The sequence below is a fragment of the Pipistrellus hanaki genome, assembly GCF_964339955.1.
Source record: "Pipistrellus hanaki genome assembly, chromosome: 4".
Classification (NCBI taxonomy): domain Eukaryota; kingdom Metazoa; phylum Chordata; class Mammalia; order Chiroptera; family Vespertilionidae; genus Pipistrellus; species Pipistrellus hanaki.
In genome coordinates, this window is record NC_140506.1 from 11,508,599 (window position 1) to 11,528,907 (window position 20,309).

The 20,309-nt window shown below is 43.4% G+C and overlaps 1 protein-coding gene across 6 annotated transcripts in view; it reads right to left on the minus strand.

Annotated features, from left to right (window-relative positions):
• Positions 1-20,309, minus strand: part of CTNND2 (catenin delta 2) — a 715,685-nt gene that overhangs the window by 287,772 nt on the left and 407,604 nt on the right. For 5 of the 6 annotated variants that reach the window (XM_084880857.1, XM_084880856.1, XM_084880854.1 and 2 more), the window contains one exon: positions 7,472-8,021. In XM_084880857.1, the coding sequence (XP_084736983.1) occupies positions 7,472-8,021 (550 nt within the window). Of the gene's footprint in view, positions 1-7,471; positions 8,022-8,297; positions 8,324-20,309 lie in introns of those variants that run through there. The other variant, XM_084880858.1, reaches the window with a different exon arrangement.

Consider the following 20,309-nt stretch of genomic DNA (forward strand, 5'->3'; position numbering starts at 1 on the left):
ATTTGGGATTTATAATGTGCAATCCACTCAAAATACTGAGCTTTAAGTCCATCTGGTTGGGGTACAAGGTGGACATGCCTTGACTAAATTCTTCTCCATATTAGCTTTGCAATCATTAAATGTACAAATCTACATTTAATCCGTTTCATGTTTGCTTCAAAATATGCTTGTGATGTATGACTTAACTTTAATGCATATTTATAACTCAGATTCCTATTTTTAATGGGATTAATTTTGCTCTAAGCAAGAAAAGGAAAGAATCATGCTCTTTTTCTTACAGAAGTGAACAAGAATTGGTACTGTTAAGTTATATTCCATAGAGCGATGAAAGCCTGTTAACCTAATTTTAAATTAGCAAGGTTGCCATATGGTAGGCAAACTTTTGCTTTCTTTAAAATCACCAGTCATTTACAAAAGTTAAAAACGTATATAGCATTTTTACATTCTCGGTGTTTTTCTTCAATAACACAAATATACTTTCTACCCACATATCATGTATATTTAAGATACAGAAAATATGGACTCAAAGTAATCTAGATTCCAATCACATCTCTGTGATCCAGACACATAACTTTGGGAAAGAAACTTATCACTAATCAGTCTCAGTTTTTGAATCTGTACAGTGGAGCTGAAAATTGTACATGAAGTTACTGGAGACAACATAAGATACAGCTCGCTATGCATCTGGCACAATGCCTGGCATTTGCAAATGCTTTATATTGGAGTTTATAATTTTTTTTTACCTAATTTTATTCATTGTGAATAAAAGGAATACATTTAACTTTTAATTTATAAACAATAACATTAAACAACCTATTTGTTAAGAGAAAAATGTTAAAACTACTTATGTCATTTATCTAGCCTTCTTCTTCCTGTACTATTTATGAGTGATAATTTTTGAATTGTCACATTTCAAAATAAATGGGTGAAAGTTTTAATAACTAGTTCTGGGAGCAGGGACAGACTCTTCGATGCCTTTCTAGGTGTTTCCCTGCCTATTTTTTCACTGAAAGTTCCTTCTCTGCACAGCCCCCAGAACGAAGTTTCTATATATGATTTTAATAATATGATCAGGTCAATGTTCTGCTGGAAGAGTGAAACTACAAACCCTTTACCATTCATCTCCTTCCTTATCTCCACCCTCAAGCTCATCACTCTTTTCTGCCTCAAGAAAGCCTGATCTGCTGACCACCCCTACACCTTCCCACCACACCCTTCATCACACCCCTCTTCTACTCTTGGACTTCACTGCAGCTACCTTTTCTCACTAGTTCCATAGTGCCTAGTTAGCCCTGGAGCCACCGCACTAAGGAGGCATTTGCAGCACACATCTGATCCCCACTATAGTAGACCCCTCTAGCATGTTCCCATAGTAACCAACCTGTCTCAACCGAGCACTGGATTTCAAACCGTCTGTTCTTATATCCATTACCAACTAGGTCTCTTGAGGGCAAGAGTTATCCTTCACTCATCTCTGTATGCCCAACACAGACACTGGCATGTTTGGAGACTCAAAAGACCCGCTGAGTGTCTGAAACTAAAACGAATGACCTCTTCCTTGTACATCCAAGTTAGTATGGCAGGCATTATTAAGTAATAGGAGTTATCTTTTATTGAGCTGGCCAATGTACTAGAATTTTATGTTTTTCCTTATATATGTCTGACATTGTGAGATCCATTTTATTGTAGAAACTTAGATAAGGAAACAATTTTAAGCAGGCAAGTAATGCACCTAAGGTTAGGGGCCTCCATCAGGAAGGCAGAGCTGGGTTTCCATGAAGGCATCACTATGGGATGAAAAGAGACAATCTAAAGAAAGAGAGAGAAAATTCTAAGAGATCTTTGGAGTCTGATGACTTAACACTGAGAAATTACACTGTTTTAGGCTGACTCTGAAGTGTGCTGTTTTCCACAGAGGTGGAACTCTGAGATCACCGGCAGGACTTCAGAAAGCTTGGCCATCAAGAAGGTCTAGTGCAGTGGTCGGCAAACTCATTAGTCAACAGAGCCAAATATCAAGAGTACAACGATTGAAATTTCTTTTGAGAGCCAGATTTTTTAAACTTAAACTTCTTCTAATGCCAGTTCTTCAAAATAGACTTGCCCAGTGTGGAAGAGCCACACTCAAGGGGCCAAAGAGCCACATGTGACTTGTGAGCCACAGTTTGCTGACCACGGGTCTAGTGGAATGTGTAGGTATGTGTTCTTCACCACATAACCGATGACCCAAAATCCTCAAATAGAACTTCTACACTTTTGGATATACTTGCAGCCAAACAAGAACCACTTCTTGAAAACATTACACACGTTTTTGAATTCCAGTTTTTCTCCTCCCATTCTCTCTTGGATCCCCACTTCCAGTAAGATTTCACACCTACCCTTCACTGAAACTACTCATTCAAACTCACCAATGAATACACTCTGCTAAACCAGTGTCAGCCAACAGTTTTCCTTTGTCTTGACTTTCTAATGGTGCTGGACACAGTTTATTGTGACATGCTGTTCTTTTGGCTTCTAAGGAATGACACTGACCTTCTCAACTATCAAACCTATACATTTGTGGGAGGCACTAAGGCTAAGACCTCTTCTCTTCATATTTACTTTCCAGGATAATTTCTTCTAGACTCTTGGTCTTAAATACTATCTACCTGATGATGACTCCACTCCCTAATTTTTATCACCAGCCTGAGATTCTCCCCTGAACTCTGACTTGCACATCAAACTGTATACTTCACATGTACATTTTGATTCTGATAGGTACAACTTGTCCAAAACCAAAATCTTAATATTTATGAGCACTGTCCCCAAACCCAACCAGATCGCTCTGCAGCACTCCTGTCTCAGTGGTGACTCCTCTTTCTCTTATCATCATCACCTAGTGTGATAAAATCCAGTGGGCTCTACCATACATATACACCCAGAATTACACAACTTTTCATAACCTTCAATGCCACCATTCTGGCCCACATCATAATCATTTCTTGCTTAGATTACTGCCATAACCCCTAACTGGTATTCATACTTTTGCCCCAACAGTGTATTCTCTACAAGCACCCTGGGGTGACTGTTATATAAACTAAGTCAGATTATGTCACTCCTCTGCTGAAATCTTTAATGGCGCCCATTGATTTAGCACAGCCAGCATCCTCAAGTCCTCATCAAACTTACAAGACCTTCCTTGCTGGTCAGTTCACTGACCTCATGTCATTTCTTTGCCATCTCTCTAGATGCACTCCCCTTGCTGTCCTGCAAACATATCAGACATGCCCCTACTTACCAGCCTAACATGTCTGTTCCTTTTATTCAGAATGCCCTTCCCCTAGATATTGATATTGCCGGCTCTCTGACAATATCAATATTTCACTACTGACTTCAAAGTAGCTTCCAATTAGAGCTTTCCCTAGCCACTCTATCAACAATATTTACCTTGCCTGGCTGACATGGATCAGTGGTTGAGTACTGACCTATGTACCAGAAGGTCACGGTTTGATTCCTGGTCTGAGCACATGCCTGAGTTGTGGGCTCAATCCTCAGTAGGGGGCATGCAGGATGAAGTCAATAAATGTTTCTTTCTCATCATTGATGTTTCTATCTCTCTCCCACACCCTTCCTCTGAAATCAATAGAAATATATTAAACAAATATTTTCCTTGATTATTTTGTCTTCTCCATTTGAAACAAGCTGAAAGATATTGGTTGATATTGATCACTATTCTCTAGGCTCTAAATCAGTGCCAGTAAATCAGAGGTGCTTAATGAATAATTATGGAATTAATTCATTCAAAAGTGAAAGTCACTACTTATTCCATACTTACATGTCTTGGTTATCAGTGACAAATCTACAAAGTCACAGCCTTGAAAATCCAAAATCTATTTTTCAGTCTTGACTTTAATGGTACTTTCAATTAGCAAACAAGGTGGCTCCAAAGTTTATGACATCTGGAATGCTATCAGGAACCCCAATGTAGGCATGGAGTCCAAAAGGTGCAATATTCCTGGTCTCTCACAAACATGAGTCTGTCCCCACACCTTTCCTGGGCCACAGTTTTCTAATTTTTAGATGTGCCATCTGATCTTATGCAACCTAAGTATTTATGTAGCATTATAAAATATAAGGTGGGGCCACAGTAGGTTTACAGTTGTTCATATAGAAAATAATATAATAATAAATAAATAATAATACAAGAATAAACTCTGTTTTGTGTACTTATGTCTGTAAATCTACGTTTGCTCCACCCTGGAATTTTAAACTCATAACCACCAGCAGCAATTTATATAAATAGAATATTTAAATTTAAAAGTATGCATTTTAAACAAAGTATTTCAAACATTAAACACTGAAGCTCTAAAATTAAAAATGTTAGATGACAAGTTGATTTTTTTCACCAGGTAGCAAAAATGAATCTGGTCAGAGAATCTGAGGAAAAAATGGAAATGGGGAAGGAAGAGAGAAGACACAAGGGACTTTGCTGACCAATTGCAGTTCTCTTTCTAGCCAAAGCCTTTACACTGCCTCCCAACCTACACATACACATGCACACACACACACACACACACACACACACTCAGACCCTCAGAATCATTCACTCTAGATACTAGCATGGGATCAGTTTTCACAACATACTTAGTTTTACAACCGTTTCCTTAATTCATGATATAATAAGAAGTATGGATCTGTTCCATTGGCACACCCCCGACCTCTCCACCAGACCACACTCCCTGTTCTTAGTAAAATAATGCAGACTACACACACATATAGCATGTATAACCTGTGGGACAGAGCTGGAAGCCAAGGCAATGAAACAGCCTTTGGCAAGCCACCTGGACTCTTTGCGCCTCAGTTTCCTCTTCTCCATGTTGGATGGGAAGGATGTCATGGAGCTTTAGTCTCCCAAGAGCTCCACCAGTTCCCCACCCTTTGACACGATCTAGTTATTTGTAAACTTATAAAACAAAGTTTCCATACATGTCTTCTAGCCCTCTCTTCCAACCGGAGTGCTTCTTACTTCCTGCCTCACAGATATTTTGGTGCTAGTAGCAGTTTGGCATTAATAATGATCAATCAATTAATAAATTAAAAAAAAATGCTCTACCTCTAAAATTCTATTAAAGAGAAAGGAGTGAGTGATAGCACTATGTTCACTTCAGTAAACACACTTAGCATAATTGGGGGCAGGGGAATTGCCACCTTCACTCTGTTATGTCACGCCAGTACTTTGCAGCAATTACTGTGCGAAATGAAAGGCACCCTTGGACACCTGCTTCATGTATGCAATGGTTCCTTTCTTCATTTTATTCTAGAGGCCCAAAGCATGAAATTCTGCTTGGCCCTCATAGCCCCAGCTACCTCACAGCCCTGCTCCCTACCCACTTGTTATTCTGGAAGGTCATTCCACTGTCTGGTCTAATTGGCATATTAGCACTTTATTATATAAGGTATCTTCATAGTCATTTATTTATGTCACAAAAGGAAACTTGTAAACACAGCATCTGTTACTAGAGTGACACCATTACCTAATCTATATAATAAAAGCCTAAACAACTATTATGGCAGAATGACCAGAACGCTCAGAGCTGCCCCCTGGTGGTCAGTGCACTCCCACAGGAGGAGTGCTGTTCAGCCAGAAGCCAGGCTCATGGCTGGCAAGTGTAGTGGTGATGGGAGCCTCTCCTGCCTCCGCAGCAGCTCGAAGGAGCAGTGAGCTGAGTGGTAAGGAGCAGTGAGCAGGTGGGCAGTAAAGAACGAGGACTCCTGGACTGCGAGAGGGTGCAGGCTGGGCTGAGGGACCCTTCCCCAGTGCATGAATTTTATGCATCAGACCTCTAATATACATATTACCCTAATATGCAAATAGACCGAATGGTGGAACAACCAATCAAACAACCGGTCACTATGACATGCGCTGATCACCAGGGGGAGTGTGTGGAACATGGTGGGAGTCAGCAGCAGGAAGGAGAGCGCAAAACATGGCAGCAAAGGCCATAGTGGGATGGTGGAGCAGATGAGTGGGGGCGCTAGACCAAGGCAGGGAGCTGGGTGCTGTCATTGGGGCAAGCCTCTGGGGGTTACTGAAAGTTCTTTGCCACAGCCCCACTTGGCACTTGCACCTGTAGCTGGCTCTGGCCACACTCACACCACTGCCAATGCCCAGCGCTGGCCCCATTCACTCAGCACTATCAGCAGGTGTCAGTGGTGTCTGCTGGCTTGATCCCTTCTCAAGGCTTCTCCACCTCCCCCTGTTCCTGAGGGGTGATCGGGGCTGGCAGCTGACTCTCGCACCCACTACCTGCGCCAGCCCCGCTTGCACCTGTAGCCGGCACCCAATGCCAGTCCCAATAGCCCCTGAGGTCTTCTCCACTTTGCCCTGCTCCTGAGGGGCGATGGGGGCAGCAGCTGCTACTTGCACCTGCTGAAGGTGCAGGCCCTGCTCACACCTGCTGCTGGTGCTGGCCTCCATGGCTCCTTGCCCGTCAGTGGGTGTGAGCAGGTCTGGCAGGGTCAGCGTGTGGGAGCAGTGGGGGCAGGAGGAGGACTGTTGGCAGACAGAGGACCAGGGACTGATGCAGAAGGGGGCTGGCATGAAGGATGAGCCAAGACCCACCCCTGTGCCCACTGCAACCTTGCAGCCCACAGTTCCTTTCAAGGTGTGTGAATTCATACACTGGGCCCCTAGGCCTTTCATAAGAAGAAAAGAGCTGCCATTAAACCCAGCTGAGTTGTAAGGTGCTTGGGGGACAACACATTAGTTTTCTAATCATTACATCTGGTTTAGCTGAACATATGGTGCTACCAGCAGAGTCACCTGCTGAGCCTGGTTTCTGATGGACAAAAGGACCAACCACAGACATGTGACCTACTCTGTATGGGCAGGGAAAAGCAACCCTAGTCCAGCCCCTCATTCCCTATAATATCATATACAAGTGCACCCTTTCCCCATGTAAATTCACTGGCAGGTGTGGGGGAGTTTTTTACTTTCCCCAGTGACTAAATTTAGACAAAATACAATAAATTCCAGCCATCACCACGTAGTAAAATTTCAAGGCAATTCATCATTGGTTACTTTTTTTTCACTACCACTGAGATCAATGTAAACGGAATGTCTACTTTGGGGGGAAATCCAATACTTTCTTCTAAGTGTAAATCACTATAAAGTAATCATATAAATACGGTTTTACTTGCTTTGGTCTTTTTCTGGATGCAATCAACAGGTCTATGTGACTCCCCATTAAATTTGATTTAGTCTTACGAATGTCTGAATCTTCTGATGGGGGAGGAATTAGGGTTTGAGAGACTACCTTACTTTTTAAAAAGCAGCAGCCTATTTTAGTTCAGATCCTCACCTAACCTAGGGACGCCCCACAGAGGCTGGATGGACCCTGGCCCACAGACAGGCCCAGCATGATTACTGCTCAGACCCAGGTGCGTGTCCCCACCCTGCACCCCAGCCACCCCACAACGCGCCCAGGTTTACCTGCCAGGCTGCCCGGCCTCTGGAGGGTGGCGGTGGCATACAGCTCCTGCGAGTGCTTGCTGTACTGGTCGGCCGCGTGGACCAGGCGCTTGGTGGGCGACAGGGTGGCGTAGGTGCCGATGGTGGAGCTCAGCTGGTGGATGGGCGAGGAGGAGATGGTGGACTGCACGGTGGGGGGCGAGGTCACGCGGATCGGGGACAGGCCGGCCGAGGACACGACGATGTTGATGGGCGAGCTGGTGCTGTAGGACTTGGCCAGGCGGCTGGGCGACTGCTTGGGCGAGGAGCCGCGCGGCGCGGCGTAGGCGGCGCCCTCGGGGGCCGAGCCGCCGCGCTGCAGCTTGGTGGGCGAGCCGCCCGGGCCGGCCAGCGGGGAGCCGCCGCGCGGCGGCGCGGGCAGCGTGGAGCTGGAGTAGTAGAGCGCGGCGGGCGCGTCCGGCAGGTGGAAGGCGCTGCCCAGGCTGGGCGCGAACGGCTCCCGCGGCGGCGGCGGCGGCGGCGGCGGCGCGGGCTCCGGCCCTGGCAGGTGCCCCGCGCGGCTCGTGGCGCCCTGTGCGCGGGAGAGCAGAGGACAGGCTTAGCGGGAGCGCGGCGCCCGCCCGCCCGGCCCCCGCCCGGCGAGGGAGGGACGCGGGGCGCCCCGCCGCCTGGGAGCACCGCTGAGAGTGGGATCCCGGCGGCCCTCCAGCGACAGGCAGGTGTTTCTCCAACAGAAAGAAAGAAAGAAAACACACACACACACACACACGCACGCAACAACCAACCAACTAACAAAGGCGGCTGACAGTGGCATCAGGTGTGTTAAATGGGACAGGAATCTGCTTACGGAGCTAAGATGTTTCTGGAATAGCCCAGGCATCGCAGGCGGCACATGAGGCTTTTTAAAAGGCCACCGGGAGCTACTTAAGGGCAATCACGATTTGTTAAGTTTTAAAGCGAAATGCAGGCATTCAATCTTTCCCTGCGCCCCCACCGGCATTCCGCTGCAAACTCTGCCTCCGAACCCGCCCCGCTGCAGACTGAGTCTGGAGAACAAACAGCGAGGAGAGCATGCTTCCCGGAGTTTATTCCGGCTAGGGTCGCGCGCGGGTTCTTTTTGGATAAGAACATTCAAAGGAGGGGAAAGTATTATTTCTGCAATGAACACGCTTGGTCTTCCAGTGTGATGGGAAATCACACACACAGTTCTAGAGGAATCAGAGCGATGGCAAATGAAGACTGAAAAAGCCTCTCTTTTCTAGATCTTAATCCTGGGCTCCAAACCATTCAGGATGGCGCTCGCTCTCTTTCTGTGGCTCACTTCTAAGAGCCCCCGGCAGCTGTATCTACACATTGAAAAGTCAGTGGTCCCCCTTTATACACAAGAACACAAAAGCTCACAAGGGTGAGGGTGAATCACTTTTCCTTGAATCTCATCCAGAGACACATTTGCATCCGAATGAAAACACTACATTGTCAACCACTTCTGGTCAGGAGGTCTGGGGTGATCTGGCTTCTCCTAGGAGAGGAGAGGTTTCTGAGAGCTGGCTGGTGTGAAGAGTCCGGTGGGATTGTAACGCCTAAAGAGAGGCGCTGGGAAGGAAGGCTTTGGAATTAGGGACGGGAATTGGGTGGGGAGGAGGAGGCTGATGAGATGAAGGGAAGGGTGGGAGAGACTGAACAGATGCTACCCATTAAGAGTTTCAATGCTGCCTCTCCACCCGCTCTGGAATGGCAACTGGCAAATAAGACTGGGCTCTTCCATCCCCACATCCAGAACATTCCAAATTTTGTCTGGGATGCCAGACTCCTGCGGAAAGCTGAGGGAATGAACTGAGCAACATCAAAATCCTCTAGTAAGAGCTGCATGGAAAGACAGGGAATCAAACTGTTGAAAGACATTCTCCATGTGAGGGGGGTGTGTGTGTATTTATTTACATATAATATACGTATTTGATATGTATGTATGTGTAAGTCTCTCTCTAAGTCTCTCTCTCTCCCTCTCCTTCCCCCGCCACTGATAACAATTCTCTCCTTGAGCAAACCCTAGTCAAACCACTGTTTAGAATGAGGCCCTGTGCTCATCTCTGCATTGCACGGTTTTAGCAAGCACCCTACAGAATCCCTTCTTCTTCCCCCATGTCCCCTCACCCTCCATATCAGACAGAGTTCCTCATGGGCCACTGTCCCCAGGTGGCATCTCAGCACCCAGGCCTGGCTTCAGCAAGCATCCTGTCGGGTCAGTTTAACCAGAAACCCTTCCCCATGGTGTTTCCTCTCAGTAATGCTCTGCCCACTGACCCCGTCCTGGTCTTCAGCTTTATGTTCCCATTTTTTAATGTTATATTCTCAATTGAACCCAGTCTAGACTGAGGTCTCTTTCTTCTAATGCAATTGTGTATTTCTGAATAAAATCTGTGTTTACCAGTCCTCTGTTCAGCCTGATTCTCCTCTCACACCACAGAGCATGTATTTGGAGTTTAATAGTCAGTGGGAAGTAAATGTAAGCTCCATGATCTGTTCTGATTCATAGCAGAGATGCCACAAATGTTGACAGGATAAATGAACAAACTGTTAGTAAAGCTGGTCCCAAGGCATTGGCAATGAGGGCTTTACCGCTCAGAGGAAGGTAGAGAAGCTGTGCGGAACTGCTGTGCTTACCCAAACCCCAGAGATACATTCCAGCAGCATCCAGAGTCATGGGCGTGCTTAGACCCAATTCTTGCTTTCCTCCTGGTAGAAGTTCTGAGCATGAAATGTACAGACGGGACTTCTCAAACCTGGCTGCACCTTAAAATCGCCAGGGGAGCTTTTGAAGAAGTCTCAGCCCCCATGCTGTACACTAGCCATTCAGCTCAGAATCTCTGGAGGTGGGGCTTATCAGGCTTTCTGGAAGCTCACCAGGCGATTCCAATGTGCAACCCGATGTGAGAAAGAGTTATCCCCAGAGCAGTGGTTTTCCAACTGTGGTCCTTGTTCCAGCAGCTAGCATCCAGAGCAGTGCTGGCATCCCTCCCTCTTTACCGAAGCGAGACTCAGAAGGAGGGGCCCGAGGAAGTGCATTTTAGCAAGTTCTCTGGATCACAGGAATTCTGGTGGTCCCTGAAGTCTGCAAGCCACTGAGCTAGAAGAGACTGTGATGCCGGGACGGAGTGGGACTGAATGTCTGCATTTCCAGCAGCTGCTGGTCTGGGAAGCACTTGCTAAGGCGCAGGCAGTGAGCTTCTGCCTTCCTTCACTTCTGAAGCTCTCCTGGGGCCTGAGCAATGTGCAGCAGCACAGGACCCATCTGGCAAGGGACAGACAAGCCCAGGCAGCGATTTCTGTGAAGTCTTCTCACAGGAGCACAAAGAGAAAGAATTCCAGAGGGTGTGAGGACAGCCCCTTGCTTACAACACAACAAACACTTTTTCTTATGTCTTGGATATACGATATTCGTAATAACCCAAGGAGACTTTAATAGTGCTATTACCAAGTAGCAGAATCCTACATAATAAAAGCCTAATATGCTAAGTGTCCAGTCATCCGTTCCCAAAGCATAATATGCTAATGATATGCTAAGGCTGCTCAACCGCTTGTTATGATGTTCACTGACCACCAGGGGGCAGATGCTCCAACTGGTAGGTTAGCTTGCTGCTAGGGTCTGGCCAATCGGGAGATAGCGAGACAGGCTGGACATACCCTGGAGCCCTCCTACAGTCCCTCCCCAGCTGGCCAACCTCCTGCATCTCTCCCCAGCCCAGATTGTGCACTGGTGGGGTCCCTTGGCCTGGCCTGTGCCCTCTCGCAATTCAGATGTCAGAGAGCCAGTTTTGGCTCGATCCCACGGGCCATGCTGAGGGACCCCACTGGTGCATGAATGTGATACCAATATGAAAAATTATTCCAATATTTAATATTGACACAGATCCTAGAAAAACCTTGAATAAATTTTGCAAACACTTTTCTTTTAATCTGTGTTGGAACGTTTTGTTTGTTTGTTTGTTTTTTTAAATTTGTTGGAACTTTGAGTCTCAGGAATGCTAATTATGTGGATACTATTGTCTAATAAGGTTTGTTAAATAGCCACAAATCTGCACAAGTTTTGAGCACTTCCACACTAGCTCCACAAATTTTGACAGGCTGTAGCAGCCAATCAAAACTATTTCTAAATACTGCAAGATATTGGTAAAATTTAGCCAATAATTTTTTACATGAGAAGAGAAAAGCGTAACCATAAAATGTTATATACTCTTTCAGATTGATATTGTCCATGGTGGAAATGTTTAAAATCTTCACTGTCTAATCTGACAGCCAGCAGACACAGTGGCCTAGTGGGCACTTGACGTGTGCACTGGATTTTCACACACATTTGATATGAACTATTTGACTTAAGTTGAATTTAAGTCCTCACATGTGGCCAGTGGCTACGTTACTGGATCACACAGTTGTATCAGCCCTTTTGCAGTTTACAATATATAATCCAGGAGTGTTACACTCCATTCGGTGGTTTATGGAGTAAAAAAGTGTCTAGGAATGGTTCTCTGGCTAATCTAAGAAATATGTTTTTAACACGAATTGGAAAAAACAGTAATCTTTTGGGAGCTTGTTTCCATTCTTGTGTTTATTTTTTTGTTCCATTGTATAATTCATTTAGCAATTCTTAGCCAGTTGGGGATACAAAAGGCTGCACTTCAAGTCTACCGCCCAATTCAAAGGCTGGCTTATTACTACCTAGCTCATTGGACTACATACAATACAAACACATTTCAACACACAAAGAATTGCATTCACTTCACTGTCATGGAAGCTCAATTCTACCTTAAATGTATGTAAATACCATCAAACTGCAAATGCAATTGTAAAGTTAGAATTGCAAAACTTCACTTAAAAATGAAAAAAGACAACCACACCCTTCATCCCTAGGATAGTTGGGTAAGTATATGTACTAGCAATGGGAATTAAAATACTATTTTCATTGATGATGAGACCTTTAGAAGAAAAGAGATGATATAAAATTTTTTCAATGCGTTTGGAAAAGATTGGGCTCCAGAACTGTCCTGGATCACAGCGTGAGCTCTTGGCAGGAACAGCTCCCATTGGTGTGTTTATGTTCAGCTCTTTGAAGGACTACTTTGTCAATCCCACCCCTCCAACAGGGGGCAGCTCTGTGAAACTGACAAGTAGAACATTGCCAGCAGATGCCCCGACAGAATAGCCTCTGACCGGCAGCGTTTTGTGAACATTAAATGTCATTCCTTTCTTGCTTCCTATGATGGGAACTTCATCAAGAGAAAAAATGAAAAACATTACTTCCAATTTCTATGAACGCCTTCTGTAGATTACACCTCAGATTTAAAACATGTAGGAATTGTGTTTTAATGAGACAGGAGCAATACACCTAACTCAATGAAGCTCTGTCATCTTAAATATTTCATCTGCATGATAGTGTAAGTTTCAGAGGGATTAGATTTAGAATATACTACAGAAGTGGTTTTTATATTATATGTTTTCATGTTTCACATGTGCACACTGAGCCCTCCTGTGTGACTGTGGAGTGCATTTATGACTACGTTATACCAGCGTTTAAGGGCAGATGTATTTTCAAAGTGCAGTGGAAAATAGTGAAATGGATGGAACTTTAGGCAATATTTATATTATTCTCATTAAATAACAGCGTTCAAGTTCCATCCATTTCACTATTTTCCACTGCACTAATTTGCCCATTAAGTCAATAAACCATTAATAAGAGTTTACTGTAGTCCACGGATAGCTGAGGATATGTTGGTGAAGGTCTCCGTATAATCATCTCACAGGGAGTATTTCACCTGGACATTACTTGGTTGATCTGTCATTGTTGTGTTTTTGTTTGTACAGAATACTATCTGCCTCACAACGATGACATTGTTCTTATCTGAGCGTTTGAGCCTCTGAAATTAGGGTGCTCTTGTACCAGAATGTGGCATCAGCCTCAATATAGAGCTGAGCTGTTTCCAGATTCCTTCTCATTGTATCTTTTGTGAAAGGGGTGGGGATGGCTTGGGATGATAGGTAAAACTTTTCTCTCAACTTGAAAACTCATGTAATCCTCATCCTTTGGGGGTTTGGCAGTGAAAACCAAACCAAACCATCTCTTGGAGCCAGTCAACAAGAGCCTTGAAAGTCTGGATTCTAGAGAATCTTGACTGTGAATAATGTATACCCAGGCCAATGAAGAAAACCACATTCAGAAAGCAGGTCCCTGGTTTACCAGCAGTCCTCTCAGAGATGCATTTAGGCCTGCCAGGCTTCCTGGAATTGTCAGGGAGGTCCCAACTTGGGATCAGAAGAATATTTGCCCCAATTGCTAGGCAGCCAGGCCCACGGGGACAGGGTTGGCTTCCCTGAGGGAAGCTTAGTGACCTGGGGTAAGCAGTGTGTTCCCCTTCGGCTGTAATCATCACTGGTCATTTTTGGGAATTACTATCAGATCATAAGCTTAATAATTCATGGAGTCTCCCCTTTGTAAACAGTTCTGGTTGTGGGGACTAAAGTCACTGCTGGGAAGAGTGTCCAGAGAGGCAAAGCCAGCCCGCATATTTGAAAGGAAGGCAGAACCACAGGGTCAGGGCCAGGAAAGGGCCATGAAGAGCCAGAACACAGGAGCATGGCAATGGATTTGGTGGGGAAGGAGTGGGGTGGGTTGTTAGAGGGAGTGACGAGAGGGTTCAGTGGTGACAGGGCGGTGAGAGAGTAAGAATAAGGAAGGAAGACTTTTTTTCAGTTAAAAAGCCTGAATAATTTTTAAATACCCCCAAACAGGACACGCTTTAAGATACCATCTTTGAAGAAATCCACTCTAAACCAAAACAAACTGGTAGTGCGATTTAGTAATATCAGCTACGTATGCTGATTGCAACGTCTGAGAATTTGTGGAGCTTTCCTGGGCTGCGTTTGCATAGGGCATGAGGCTTGCACTTGTATGTAAGCACAGACATTGACTCTCACAACTTGGAAACAAGAAATCAGCAACTCCACAATGTAAACAGTCTTCCTTGGAGTCAGATGAAATGTCCTGTAATATGATGCAATTAAAATGAATCTACATCCACACCTAAGTTTTGTGCCCTTGAACCTACTCCCTGGGATAAAATGAATGTGCTTGAACACTTCTAGCATTGATTCCCAAATTTTGCTACTCCTTTGAAATTGTCTTCAGAAAGTGCCACTTTTTCAACTTATTCCCAAGGTAGAAAATCCTGATACTGTGAGAAACATTTGATTTCAGAAATAGCCAAGTAAAATCATCAAGTACCTTGTCTAGCAATTCCCTTGAGGAGGGCTGGTTTTGGTAAAAACATGAAACAAAGGAAAAAGGAGGCTCTGTACACAGTTCACAGACTGTCCCTTGAGTCAGAGATGAGGAGAAAAAGGCTGGGGTTACCAGGCAGTGACATCCTGCTGACATTGAACGTGCCCAGGGCAAAGTAAACTTGAGTAACTGAAAAAAACAAAGCACTTGGAAGGAATTCCTTCCTCTAGTGAGAACACCTCATTTCAAAGAACCAGGAGAGCTATGATTTTAGAGACAAAAGGGAGATGATCTTAAATGCTTTTCCTTTGCACAACTGTCCCAAAATTATAAAAGAGGTGGAGAGTGTGGGTGAGAGAGATCTTACAAACCACACTGTCCCTGTCAGAGGAGGTGACAGTCCATCCATTTCCCAGGAAACAGAGTGCTGTAGGTTTTTGCATTCTGGGTGGTTTGCCTTCCCTGGCCTCCCTTTGATAAAAGTATGATTAGGATAATTATGAATGAATATTCTGAAAGTATTTTGTATGGTCATTAGTAGGGTCTGCCAGGGGGAAGAACTTTTAGAAGAAAAAATAAAACTTTATCTTTGAGAACATATAAGGAGGGGCTTCTTGATGGCAGCTTTTTCTAAAAAAACAAAACAAAACTTGAGCTTTGGCAAAACTACACCACATAAAACTTTTATTTCAGCAAGATGCTCATTTAGTATGACTTCAATGGCTCAAATATTTGCTAAGAACAGGAAATGTAATAGTAGAATGCATACATGGCTCTCCCTGCCATGAGAACGTTTTCAATTATTAAAGTCAGATTAAATATATTTATTCTGGAAAGAGAAAAGGGAGGGAGAAGATTTTAAAGCAGAACAATGACAAAACATTTCCAGGAGATAGGTATCTGAACACTATCTCAAAAGCAAATAAAATGCCTTTTTCCCAAAAATATGCCAAGAAAAACATACAAAGTTATATCATTTCTCCTCTGAATGCTGCATAATGTCCACTAAACGTATCTCTGCAATTTTGTGTTTTCCAAGTAAACAGCTTATATCGTAATTAAGCAAACTAGAGTGATGTTACACTGGTTTTTCTGTATAACGCCTGTCATTATTCCATCAACGTAGAGGTGTTTATTGGGGATTTGCTCATCCTTTTGCACTCTGTGGGTCTCCGTGGCCACCAGGCCACTGTCCACAGGGTTCTCCCTCCCCTGGACCTTAGCAACTGCCTGATGTGAAAGTGCATCATCCGCAATGTTCCAAACCCAAGAACGCACCAGCCTCTGGCAGAAGTGAGCACACAGCATATTTATAATTATGATATAGCATCCATGAGAACCCTTAAGACACAGAAGTCAGTGCAACATTAAATAGTTAGGCCAGATAAAAAAGAAATGGCAATTTTTGATTCTTGAAAGCTTATTGCTTTTCTAGAGCCTCCACTACTGTTCCATTTTATTTAACAAAACTATCACACAATTCTTAACTCCCTGCAGCAAGCAGGCATTTCCCTGGGATTATGCCTGTGCACGCACTTCTTCAGTGCTGCTGGGGAACATGAAAGTGGCTTTAAAATCTTTGGTTCCTGTGAGACTTTCTTACATCTTGTGCATTTGATTTCCTTAAAGGGTCGGAATGCTTGGTGAGACTGCTTTATGTTTGGACATGGGGGGAAACCAACGTGTTTAGAGTGACTGCTCTGTGCCAGACGTTTCACATCCAGCATCTCATGGAATCCATAGGAAATGGAATGGGAGTGGAAGCAGACAGAGCCTGGGGGAGAGCCAACTCCCTTAACATCTCACCCCCCACAGCCTTTGGCAGTTTGGTTATAAAGAATAAGACAGGAGTTGGAGGAACCTGATGCGCATCTGGTGAACCCTGGGCCAGTTATTTGGGATATGGAGATTAATTCTGTAAGTCTCTGCTCCTGTAGCAAGGCAATCTGATGGGAAGAAACAGGCTTACATGCCACTTGCTGTAGAGTATTATTACATGTGATAGGACAGAATGCAGATTTCAATATATATGCTGGACCACGTTGTGCCTCTGCTTAACATTCTCTACCTGCCCCTCATTTCAATCTGAGTAAAACACAAGCTCCACACAATGACTGGCTGGATCTCCCATCCCCTCACAATTCTTGTACCCACTGTAACAACCTTGACCTCCTTGCTGTCCAGTCAGCAAGCCAGGCCACCCCATCCAGGAGCCATGCATTTGCTGTCCCCCAGCTCCCTCCCTCTTCTCTTTCATGCCATCTTCTCCACAAGGCCTCCTATGCCACACCCATCCCACACTTTGAGTCCCACTCATCCTATTCTGCATTTGTTTCCTCCTTATAGGAACCACTGTCATCTAAAAAACTGTGCAATTGACTTATTTACTGTGCTGATTTTCTGAGTCCCTACCACTGATTCTAGAATAGTTCTTGGAGGACAGGGTCCCATTTTTTTACTACTTCATCCCAAACGGATATATTTGCTCATGGCACACAGTAGGCACACAATAAATACTCTGGATGCTTTAAAGAATAACCCAGAGATACATAAATGTAGTGGAAAAACTAGCTCTATTTTGACAAAGGCACCTCAAAACAGCCACACGAAGGTCAAGGTTGGCCTAGAGGAGGAAGGGAAAATGGAGGGGTAACAACAGACTATTAAATGCTGGAGAGGGATGGCTGAGAAGAATGCTGAGAGCACATAGAGGAATAGATATACATGGACTCCTATTACTTCCGGGAAAGGCCTTGGGGTTCTTGGGAAGAATCTTATATGCTCTCTCCTCCAGCCAGGCTCCACAAACTCATCCTAGAGCCTAAGGAGAATGACTTTCAAGGATTTTAGTTAGGGAAATGCAAGAGAACAAATATTTTATGACAATTTTTGTGACCCAGTTTTATTCAAACTGATACAATGGGGCAATGTGGGCTGCACACATATTGCCAGGGCTTGGCATAGAGCCGGGTGTTGATAACCAAAACGATGATTATGTTGAATAAACTAGAGTTTTAAAAATTGAAATTAGCATCATTGAACATTTGTGATATTGCTTTGCTTTGAAATTACATTGCAATGTGATTTATGAATGAGAGAAAATCACTGAGATTGAAAAATCACTTGCTTTAGAATTACACCTACTCTTCAAACCAAACAATGAAATGTTTTTCTGTTGATTATTGACTTTATTAAATTGGTCTGACATCTACTGCCATAATTTGACATTTACTAGCCCTTTTTGGGACTTTATGACTACAGGATATTCTGAAAATTAATCTAGACTCAAAGAAATGAGCTTTAACACACATCAGAATATTGAAAAGAATGAGTCGCAGGACTCTACAAAATAACTGGAATAAAGGGATTCCCAAGACAATCCTATGAAGAAGATCTTACTGGAATGGGATATGGCCTCTCTATTTTCAAGGTATAAAGCTAACTGCTGAGTGAAAAATGCTTACATATTAAGCATTTCTCTGACAATTTTGAAGTCATAGGTCCTATAATTCAATAAAACACACCTTTCATACTGCAGCACACTAAAGCTGAAAATAATAGTAAATCATGGTACCGATAGCCATCCATCACTTAGCTGAAATAAACAGGACTCAGATAGTCACCAACGGCTTCACTCCTATGAATCAAGTGAATTAGATTTTAGTATTTAGAGTAGGTCCTACCCACCTGCCAGTGAGTAATGCCAATAACCTTTGCCTCAAACCTATCACCTTGAACATTCACATTTATAGATGCCTCCAAATTATAACCCTGAGCTCTGATATCTTTACAACTTAGGTATACTTTCTGATTAAACTTTAAAGCAGACTTTAAATGTGAGACCCAATCTTGTCAATTAGAGTTTCTAATGTTTTACTCCATGGAAGTTAGTGGAAGATAGACTCTCACAAGGAGGAATTTCCACAACATGAAAACAGATACATCACCACATTGCTTATCTGCATTTTATATACCTCTTAATAGGTTCAAACTCTAGATTCATTTGATTGAAGTGATTATATATATTATGACAATTTGTGTGACCCAGTTTTATTCAAACTGGTGCACGAATATTCATGCAAGAATGGGCCTTCCTTCCCCTTGCTGCTGGCACCACCTTTGCTCTGGCTGGAGTCGCCTTTCTGCCTCCCCATGATGCCCAGAGGCCCAGAGAGGCTGGGGTGGTGCAGAAGGCAAGTGTCCTGGCTGCTGGGTACCTGTTTATGCAAGTTAACAGTCATCTTTGTTGGGTTAATTTGCATACTCACTGCTGATTGGCTGGTGTGTATCATGAAGGTACAGTCAATTTGCATCTAATTCTTTTATTAGTGTAGATATTAAAGCCTAGACTTTGGGTGGTGGGCACATGTTGCAATATAAAGATCTTGTGACATTAGAAACCCACACCTAAAACCTATATGTTCATGCTGACCAATGTCACCCCAATCAATTTAATAAATACATTTATTAATTTAAAAGACCCCCATGAAACACTTTCTTCTAGAATGATCATATTTCAACTCAGTCAAGATTCTGTTCTTATTATCACTGTTTCTGCCTTAAAATGGGGCATTACAGCTTGTTTAAATGTGATGAGTTTGAGTTTCCAAGTCTCTAAAATGCAAATAGTAATATAGCCCTTTTGGGGAGATTAACTATGAGGATGTGTGTAAAACAGATTATTTCTGGGTGCTCAATAAATGGTAACTGTTAATTTTATAAAGAAGCTTTGATTTTGCAGCTAGTTACCGCACAGCTAAGTGTGAGCAGGTTTACAGGATGCTCACAGTTGGGGTATAACAAAGGTGATAAGTTGGAGGCAAAGATATTGGCATCATTCATTTACCTAGGAGGTAGGTAAGTGAAAGTTATTTTGCATTTTATATTGATATTTCCATTTTCATGATGCTCATTCCATATTTTCATAAGGAATATATAGATTTCTTTTAAGTTGACTCAATGTTTTCAACTCAAATTACAGGGGTATTAGATATTGATGAGAAAAGTAGAACTTTATGGTTTTTCTAGGTACATGTCTAGGAACTGGTAAAAGCTAAGTCCATAGTTGTTATAGTTTAATTTGAGTATGAAAATGTGCCTTATTTCTGAATGTGGCTTCTTCCACTTAGAAGTATGGCTGGATATCAGGGTTAAAAATGGCTGTATCTCACTTGTTTATTTCAAAAAATTAAATACAATTTTTTATTCTCACAAAAAAGCATGAAATTACTCGTTGAGGTTACTCAGATAAAGAAAAAGGGACAGGCCTATCTTCTCAGTAAATCTTTTATTTTCCACTCTCTTTTATCCACAAATTCTATAACTCAGCATTACCAGGTAAAAGTTACAAAGCAGCAACAGACAAGTGTTTTTCTTAAATAACACAATTGGTTTTAAAATATATTGCTGGGCAATAAGTTAGTAATAGAAATGCACTGAGACTTTTCAGGTTTTGCTTCCTTTACATCCATGTCTCCTAAAGTAGGCATCTCATAGTGACTGTACTATGCCATCTATTGTAAGTTGCCTTGCCTCCTCTCTGTCAGCAGACATTACTTGGGAGCTGTGTGGATGGCAAGAAGCTGCTGA